Source organism: Berghia stephanieae, chromosome 6 (assembly GCF_034508935.2).
Source record: "Berghia stephanieae isolate SIO BIC M18660-M18661 chromosome 6, UCSD_Bste_1.3, whole genome shotgun sequence".
Classification (NCBI taxonomy): domain Eukaryota; kingdom Metazoa; phylum Mollusca; class Gastropoda; order Nudibranchia; family Aeolidiidae; genus Berghia; species Berghia stephanieae.
Window position 1 is genome coordinate 53,412,608 of NC_088365.1, and position 10,000 is coordinate 53,422,607.

Here is a 10,000-nt window from a genome sequence, read left to right on the forward strand (position 1 = left end):
GTGATGATGGTGATGATGATGATGATGGTGGTGATGATGATGATGATGGTGATGATAATGATGATGATGATGATGATGATGATGATGATGATGATGATGATGATGATGTTGATGATGATGATGATGATGATGATGATGATGACATATCAATTCAATATTCAATGGATTGTTTCCTTACCAGGGGCTGGGTGTCTTTGTCCATTGCATTTCCCGGAGATGGAATGCGACTTGCCAAGGGAGATAAAAACCCAATCATTCCACACCGTCGAGACAGAACTGGCCAAGAAAGGACTTCAATGCGGTACGAGTTAGTTCCCCTCTCGACACTTTCTGTTGTGAAAACTATTCACTATTCATAGTCACCCTATAGAGAAAACGAGTTTGACGTCACTCCTCTTTGTTATTGTTTTTTTTTGCCAGCTATTTTAATTAGTTTTCACAGAATAATATCACTTGGCTAAGAAGCTCACAAAATTGTCACCCGGAAATACAACGGGCCAACACACAATACTATGTGTTATCTTGAACGCTTATAGTCTGGTTAATTCCTGTTTAGTGGCAACATGGATGGCAAAAAACAATAACAAAGACCAGAGTGACGTCATCTTTGTTTTAAACTACATTGGTGAGACAGTTTTTTAAAGTCAACTAGTTCCTGACCTCCCATGATGGGCAGGAGGTCACTTGCTGTGTCTTCTATCCCTTATATCTGTTTTAACGAGTTGCTTTCTGTCTTTGTCTTACAATGGTATTGCTTGGTTTTGTCTTGACCCTTGCTGGAGTCCTTAGCTTGGAGTGAAACAGTCACATGTTTTAGTAGTAGTTTGGGAGATAAATTTTTGTTCCATGTAAATCATCTCTCTGTTATGTATTGTTGGTTATGTGTTCTGTTTTGGAAATATCTGTAAACATTTGAGTGTGTTCCTTTTAGATGGAGCCTGGCTGGTGTCAATATGAGATTTATAGGTGATCTCAAACGACAGTACATTGATGAAATGCTCTTGGAATCTACATCGGTTCCTTAATCGAACCCATTCTCCTTTGTCTATTTTGGGGGGGGGGGGGGGGGGGGGGGGGGGCGGCTTTAATTGTAAATCTAGATTTTTTTTTTGACTTATTCCATTTTCTTCCTATTTACTGTCTCTGATATATGACATAAATGTGTTCTAAGTGCGGCTATGTGGTCTTGTTGGTATGACACTCGCTTCGGATCGGACGGCCTGGGTCTAGAGCCTCGCTCGACGCATTAGTTGAGTCCTTGGAAAAGGCTCTTTACTCAATTCTCTCACCGTACTCATGTTTAAAATGAGTACCTGGCGTAAATAACGTTGTCTCGAAAAAATTGCAATATCGCCTATCAGGCGTCATGTTCGTCTACATGTTAAGAGTTGCTGTTGGCCAGGAACCCCTTGTAAAGAGCCTTTGAGCACGGTCAGTGGATATTGCGCTATATAAAAGCTTAATTTTAAAAATTTAAATATCGTAATTGTAATTCCTCAAAAACAACAAAGATATATACAATCACTTCTCTAAACTTGTTCCTTTTAACAGACGAAATCTCCAAGCTAAAGGCAACCCACACAAAGACAAGGCCTCCGTACCAGGAAAACATCTTCTTCTTCATCTTCGTCTTCTTCCAACAACACATGCCACCAAAATATTCTGGATCTTTCTACCAGAAACGGCAGACTTCTTCAAAAACGAGCCCAAATCATTCAGCCCCCTGCCATTCCAAGGTCCCTTCGGTCATCCTGGCCCCCCGTTCACGACCACCTTCTGGAGCCCTCCTCGTCCAGGAAAAGTCGCAGGTTGCTCGACCTGTCTCTTGGTCAAACTGGGCTCCACAATCCAGTCTGGAAAAACGTTTGGGACATAACAACCTCTGTCTTTCTTATCGAATTATCTGGGATCTTTACACATTTCTATTTTAAATAAGTATTTATTAATCATATCGTGATGTAATCTTATTTTATACATTTTTTGTCAATTTTACATAAAAGATTTAGTGGCAAGTCTAAGTCTATGTATAATCTCTCACTCACTGACTCACTCACTATTCTTATTCAACTGACAGGTGATCTCGAGGGGGGGGGGGGTGCGATGATGCAGACTTCACAACCCACGCATTTATCATTCATCATCTTTGCCTTTTCTAGAAGGCTATTAAGGATCAGGTCTGTCACTCTTCGGTGTTCTCATATCTCTCTATCTATCTATCTATCTATCTATCTATCTATCTATCTATCTATCTATCTTTCTATCTATCTATTTATCGTCTATACTATCTATCTATCTATTATCTATCTATCTATTATCTATCTTTCTATCTATCTATTTATCCGTCTAACTATCTATTCTATCTATCTATCTATCTATCTATCTATTATCTATCTATCTATCTATCTATCTATCTATCTATCTTCTATCTATCTATTGTCTGTCTAACTATCTATCTTTCGATCCATTAAAATATATTCCCTTACTCTCTGTCTCTGATCTCTCTCTCACCAACACTCTCTCTCTCTTGTCTATCTCTCTTACCACACAACTCACAAACACACACACACACACACAACACACATTCTCCATAATTGTAAATATTGTATAATAAATGAAAGATAATGCCGCCTTCTGACAATGATCCCGTAACATTAATGACAAAATGACAATATCAATGATGATGCCATAAATCATTGTTTCATCCCTTTTGTCTTCAATCGTCAAGTGTCTCACTCTATTCCACTCTATTCTATTCTATTTTTCCACTCTATTCTACTATCTTCTACTCTACATCACCTCAATATAAAGAAACAATTAAGAAACAATGTTCTATACTTTTGGCCAGAAAACTCGTCCTTCAAATATCAATCGATCTACTAAATGATCTTCATCTTGTCAAACACTTTCATAACCTGGGGACTTCACCAAATCTTCCCCGACATCCCAGGTTTCAGAGATAATTGGCAAGATGAGGATTATTTGAGTCATATTGGATATTTGAAGGAGGAATTTTCTGACCAAATCCAAAAATGTGTTCTTTTTTTCCCAAGTATTGTCTATAGAAGAAACATTGACGTCACTCAGCTCTTTGTTATTGTTTTTAGACATCCATTACATGATACGTTCTCACTATATTATTGTATCTATCAGACTAAAAATCGTTCAAGGTTACACATTTCTTTTGTGTGTTGGTGCGTGGTACGTTATATCCGGCTGGGCTGATGTTATCATTTATGTTGGTTTAACGCATAGCATCAATAATAATTGAGCAGACAGTGAAGGACGATAACTCATCACTCACTCACTCACTTCCTTCCTTTTTTCAACAACCATACGAATTGAGAGGCCTCTTGCGATTTGCCGCTGTTCACGTCCTGAGTCAAGGCCATCGTCATTGTCAATGACCTCCTTGAGCACCTCGTCCAGATCGAGGCCTGGGGCGATACACAATGTCTGCCCCACTCACCTGGTCATGATATGAAAACGTTTTTGTTTCTATTCAAATCTATCTTGTATTCCGCTTCAAGTTTGTGTCAGCTCGTTTGGACCTGAAAATGTTTTCGTTTGTGTCTACGTCTGATTGTCTGTTTGTTTGTTTGTTTGTTTGTTTAGAAATAAACAAACACAATAAATCATCCATATTTATTATAACACATTCTCACTGATTACCCATGCTCAAAGCGCTTCGCAATGTTTCATCTATTTCCCCAGCTGGCCATATGGAACCTTTAATATTTCCATTTCAAACAGTCCTATTCGTCTGTTGGGCGTACATTTTGGATTAACACTTCAAATATCCGTCACCGTCTGTAGGCAGGTACCCATTCTCACCCTGGTTGAATTTTAGGGGTTTTACGGTCCTTGCGATGGGTTTTCTTCATAGTCTGGTAGAATGTAGGTGTTGCTGTGTCAGTTAGAATTACACATGTGTTGTCTGGTAGAATGTGGGTGTCGATATGTCAGTTAGAATTATACATGTGTTGTCACATTTCTACAGCTGTAATAATTACATTTGATACCCCATTGTCATAAATGTCTTCCTCATTATCGTTGTCGTCGTCATCATCATCGTCATCATCGTCGTCATCATCATCATCATCATCATCATCATCATCATCATCATCATCATCATCACCACCATCATCATCACCATCATCACCACCACCATTATCATCATCATCACCATCACCATCATCATCATCATCATCATCATCATCATCATCATCATCATCATCATCATCATCATCATCATCATCATCACCAACAATCGCCATTACAAACATCCACTTGTCTTTTCATTGTTCTCTTAATGTTTCCGTTTTTTAAAAATAATTTAAAACAATAGAATCTTGCCGACAAAATACAATGAAATTGAATTATTGATTGATTGATTGATTCAATGACTGATTGGTTGATTGACACTATAAGAAGTACACGTGATAACTTCAATCAATCTTCTCTCCTTCTCCATGGTTTATTCATTCTTCAATTTTTTTTTCAAATAAACAAATACAAATTGAAACAAACGACCATAGAAATACATTTCAATGTTTTGTGTTGTTTGGATTTCAATCTACGACATCAATAAATACAGTTTAAAAAATTCCCTTTATTCATCCCATAGGAGAATTTTTTTCTAGAGTCTATTCCAAGGGAAGACTGGAATAACCCAGGCGTCCGCCGCAGTGTAGCGCCGCAAATTGATCTAGGACGAGGTAACTTACTCAAGGCCATACAGCGCAGCAGCGGGGTGATCGAACTCGGTACCTTTCGGGTACAGAGCAAAGACCGTGCCGCTGAGCCACGCTGTCCCCATCATACATAGACTCTGATATCAATGGAACCAACTGATGAATGACGTATGTCTGTGTCTTGATAATGACGGAAAACAACGTAGAAAGGACAAAATAAACGTCAATATACGTCATCCCACGTTATCGGACGTCAGACGTTTTATATCACTGTAAAGCGCTTAGAGCCTGTGACAAACGGGATAAAGCGCTATATAAATGCCATTTATTATGATTACGTTGTCGCGTCACAATAGGAACGACTGAATAACTTCTTTCCTGGGTAATTACAGAGAGCAACGTAGAAAAGAAAAATGATGCGTCAACATATACGTCATCATTTTATATGAGTATAACTGTACGTCATCATAGATCATTACACGTCTTCATACGCCATCATATGTAATTGTACATATACATCATGAAAGATCATACACACGACATTATGCATCGTTATAATACAAGTCACCAAACGTCATCATATATGTATATATATATATATATATATATATATATATATATATATATATATATATATATATATATATTTAATATATATATATTATATGGCATCATGGACAAAAATACGTCAATATACGTCATCAAAATTTATCACAGGTCACCAGACGTCCTCAATTGTCATCATACATCACAATACTCTTCGTGTTTTGCCATTATTATACAAATAGCTGCTAGACTATAGAAACATTTAAATGGGCGTCTATCAGTCTCTTTCTCTCTCGGTATCTCTCTCTATCTTTCTCTCTTACTCTCTCTCTCTCTCTTTACCCCCCCCCCCTCCCCCTCTCTTTGTCTCTATATATGTCTCTTTCCAGCTCTTTTTCTCTGTCTTTCTAGCTCTCTCTTTGTTCGCCTCCTCTTTCTATGTCCCTATCGCTCTCTCTCTCTCTCTCTCTCTCTCTCTCTCTCTCTCTCTCTCCGCTCTCTCTTTCTCTCCCTCTCTCTACCGCTCTCTGAATATTTTTATATTTCTTTCCCCGTCTATATATACATACAAGTGCAGACATAGAGAAGGAGAAGTACACACACGGGATATATATATTTATATATATATATATATATATATATATATATATATATATATATATATATATATCCATACCTGTACCTCTCTTTCTCTATATCTGCACCTGGATCTCTCTGTTTACATCTGTGTGTGTGTGTGTGTGTGTGTGTTTGTTTGTGTGTGTGTGTGTGAGTGTGTATCTCTACCCCTCTTTATCTCAGTGTATATAAGTGTATCTCTCTTCTCTCTCAACCCCTCTCCCTCTCTCTCCTCCCTCTCCCCCCTCCTCTCTCTCTCTCTCTCTCTCTCTCTCTCTCACTTACTCGCTCTCTCATATTTAATCATTGGTAACAGATAGGTCCAATCTCCAGACATCTCTATGAAAACATTTTCAACCGCAATATGAAATAGAGACTGAAATAATTGGTTTAACTCAAAACACCATTGTTACAAGTTATTATCACCAACGCCGAAAATAACAGCGTGACTACTTAGTTTTCAATGAAGCCCAAGTCGCATTGCTGTCACCAACTTCTTTCTTGGTGTGACCGTATCCTTCGTAAAGTTATGGCCTGATACTGACCAAAAAATGACGTCAAAATGCCAGTCTTTTGCCACAAAAGAAAACAAATCGTGAGTTGTATTCAATAGTTCAACCAATGAAATAACTTGTTTCCATGAGCTCTACTAACGACAACTCACTAGACGGTGCAAAACCAAATAATGAGGACAAACCGCCAGTCCTTTTGGATTTCAGTATCAGGCTATAACATATATTACGATATATCACGAGTTTATGAAGGCCACGGTCCGACGCCCTCAATATTATTGTTAACGCAATCAGTCATCCCTCGATGACAAGTCTGTTCAAAACCTGTGGAAGTTTCTGGGCCTCAGCACTCCTGATCATGACGAAGACCTGGTCTGAGCTGTAGAGGGCGTAGACGGGCAGAACTGTGACGAACTTGACGTTGAATCGGCACAGGACCGCGTTGTTGGCGGGGCTGACGATGGCGAAGATATTACGTAACGCGTTGTAGTAGAAGCCGAGCTTGATGGTCTTGTCGTTGTCGTTGTCAAGGTCAAGGACGGGGATGCTTCTAGAAATATTCTCACGGTTGGTCCCGTTCCAGAATTCCAGGCAGATTTTGGTGTTTCGTCGCACGAGGTATGCGGAGTAGGCGTTGAAATTGTCGCAGAGCGGCGAGAAATTGTCTTCACTGCCTTGTTTACAAATGCCCAAATCGCAGAGAAGACGAGAGTTGTTCAGTTTCCCGAACACGTGGAAGTGGATGACGTGCTGCCAGTAGACGTGAGGCATGACGGGAAGGAATTCGTCTGACGTGGCGCCCTCTAGGGTTTCCAGACGCTGAGGGCTGGTGGTTGATATGCATGCGTTGTGGAGTACGGCCAGTTTGCATTTCCGGTGGACCAGCTCGTCCTTGGTTAGAGCTACGGCAATTTTCTTGTGGCAGGTTGTGGCATTGAATCGAACCTTTAAACCTAGAAATGGAGATTTAAAAAAGGAAATTAGTCCTTTATGGCCAGTATAATATTCATGGAGCCGGAGTTTGTCCCGGTTTCTCGAGCGTGAAACGAGTAATATCAATTTTTTGCTTGTTAATTAAAATGATTTTAAAAATAAACTTTCCTTATTCATTCCATAGGAGAAAGTTGTCTCTAGTGTCTATTCCAAGGGAAGACTGGAATAACCCAGGCGTGCTGCGCTGTAGAGATGTAAGGAGTTTCTCATTCTGCTTGAATGACAATTTGACCCACAACTAAATACGTTGGATTTGTATTCATGCACACCAAAAGATTATTTATAATTACCAATCAGCTGTCTTTTGCACCTAATTTCACACCAATAAAATGTGCGAAAATATTCTGCAATCGTTGAATAACATTTTTATTCAGCTTGTTCAAAGCATTATTCAACGATTTAGTATTCACTAAGAAATGATAGGGTTTTCCATTGGGAGAGCTGGAATAAATTTGTTGTTGACATTATTATGAATCTATCCAATTCTTACAATGAATATAAGGCAGTGTCCTGATGACTTTTGAAATGGCTGGATGGTTCCCTTCAAGTGACGTCGTCTCTACCTCGATACTGTAGTCCGTGTCTAGGGCCGGAAGTCCTAGCTGGTAGCTGGTAGTAGACGGAGGTAGATCCACACCCAGGTGGACCTCATTCCCCTGAATGTCCTTACGACTGGCGGAAAGCCTGGGAGGGGATAGTGGGATTGATAAAAAACACTACAATTCATAACAAAACTATGACTGTAAATACATAACAGATTGCTGATTTTCAAGAAATGAGATCCCAAAACTAATGCTATACATTGACTGCGTCCCTTCGAGTCAAGGACTCCGGCCATGGCGAGGAGAAATCAATGCAATCTCTTTCCTACAAAGACAAAGACAGACAGCAGTCTAGAAAAGAACATTAGATATAGGGGGTAGAGGGGGTTGGGGGGGGGGGGGGATAGACAGAAGGACTGACCTCCCGCCCACCATGGGTGGTTAAAAGATTTCACTGAGTTGACATGTGGCCATTGTTAACTTATAGCCTGGCACTGACCAAAATATGACGTCAAAATACAAGTGTTAGGCCACAAAGATACCATTTACATGAGCTGTATTCAATAGTTAACCAATGGGACCACTTATTTCCTTGAGCACTACTAACGACAACTCACTGGACGCTGCGCAAACCTAAAAGAATGACGTCAACTATAATCCTAGAGGGTTCTGGTGTCAGTTAACGATGATTACTCTAGAACCGTCGCGTCGCCATCGTTAACTTTTAGATAGTATGCACTTGTCTAAGAAGCTCACAACATTACCATCCGGATGTATAACGGACGAACACACAAAACTGTGTGTAATCATGATCGTTTATAGCCTGGTTAATACAGTTAAGTGAGAATAACTCACAAACGCGGATGGCAAAAACAATAACAATAATAGACCAGATTTTAGTCATCTTCTTTCTATCTATAGATAGTATGCGCTTGGCTAAGAAGCTCATAACATTGCCATCCGGAAGTATAACGGACCAACACACAAAACTCTGTGTACCCATTAAAGTTTATAGTCAGGTTAATACAGTTCAGTGAGCACTACTCATAAACCCGGATGGCATAAATCAATAACAAAGACCTTAATGACATCATCTTCGAACTATCTATAGTTTGACAGAAGGACCTAAGCTATCGTAAACTCATAGCCTGACACTGAGCAAAAAATGACGTCAAAAGACAAGTCTTTGGCCACAAAAGAAAACAAATCGTGAGTTGTATTCAATAGTTCAACCAATGGGATCACGTGTTTCCATGAGAACTACTAACGACAACTCACTAGAAACTACACATAACTTTTAAAAAATAACGTCAAACAATAGTTCTAGTTGGTTCTAATGTCAGGCTATAATTTTACGATGGCTCCGCTAGGACCAACTAAGACTTATTTGATGTCGTTTTTCAGGTTTGTGCATCGCCTAGTGATTTGTCTTTGATCAAGGAAATACGTGATTTCATTGGTTGAACTGTAGAATACAACTCACGATTTGCTTTCTTTTGTAGCAAAAGACTTGTCTTTTCACGTCATTTTGGGGGTCAGTGTCAGGCTACAGCTGACTTTCTTGATTGTTCTGGTTCAGTACCTGCATTGTTAATGTGAAGTACATTAGTACTGCTTTGCGGTCATGTGACATGGTACTCGCATTTGGACATGTAGATCCTGGTTCGAGTCCCGCCTTGGCGTGATAAAATTGAGTCCTTGGAAAAGACTCTTTACTCCTATTGTCCCACCAAACTCAGGTGTGAATAAGCACCTGGTCGTTAACAGCGTTGTCTCTGTCGAAAACAAATAATTGTGATATCGCTAAACAGGCGTCATGGATTATCCTGAATGTTAAATGTTGCTGTTGGCTTGGGCCCCTTTTAAAGAGCTTTGGCCAAGGAGTGGATATTACTCTATACTAAAGCTTAAGTTGTCATACTTGTATTTCTGTACTTTACCGGTATTTGGTAGCCCCGTGGATTTGGGACCACTTGACGGTGACCAGAGCAGGACCTCTGGACACAGGTGTGTGTTCAATGGCCGTAAAGATGGGGCTGATTAAATCTGGGGAAATTGGAATAATCCAAAAACACATTTCGTCATCGATATCACTCAA

At 39.6% G+C, this 10,000-nt stretch overlaps 1 protein-coding gene across 3 annotated transcripts in view; it reads right to left on the reverse strand.

Annotated features, from left to right (window-relative positions):
• Positions 1-5,548: 5,548 nt before the first annotated feature.
• LOC144975258 (uncharacterized) overlaps positions 5,549-10,000 on the reverse strand; it is a 16,866-nt gene continuing 12,414 nt past the window's right edge. For all 3 annotated transcript variants that reach the window (XM_078919181.1, XM_078919182.1, XM_078919180.1), the window contains 3 exons: positions 9,843-9,948; positions 7,851-8,044; positions 5,549-7,320 (listed from right to left, as the gene is read on the reverse strand). In XM_078919181.1, the coding sequence (XP_078775307.1) occupies positions 6,662-7,320; positions 7,851-8,044; positions 9,843-9,948 (959 nt within the window). In that variant the 3' untranslated portion in view covers positions 5,549-6,661. The remainder of the gene's footprint in view (positions 7,321-7,850; positions 8,045-9,842; positions 9,949-10,000) is intronic.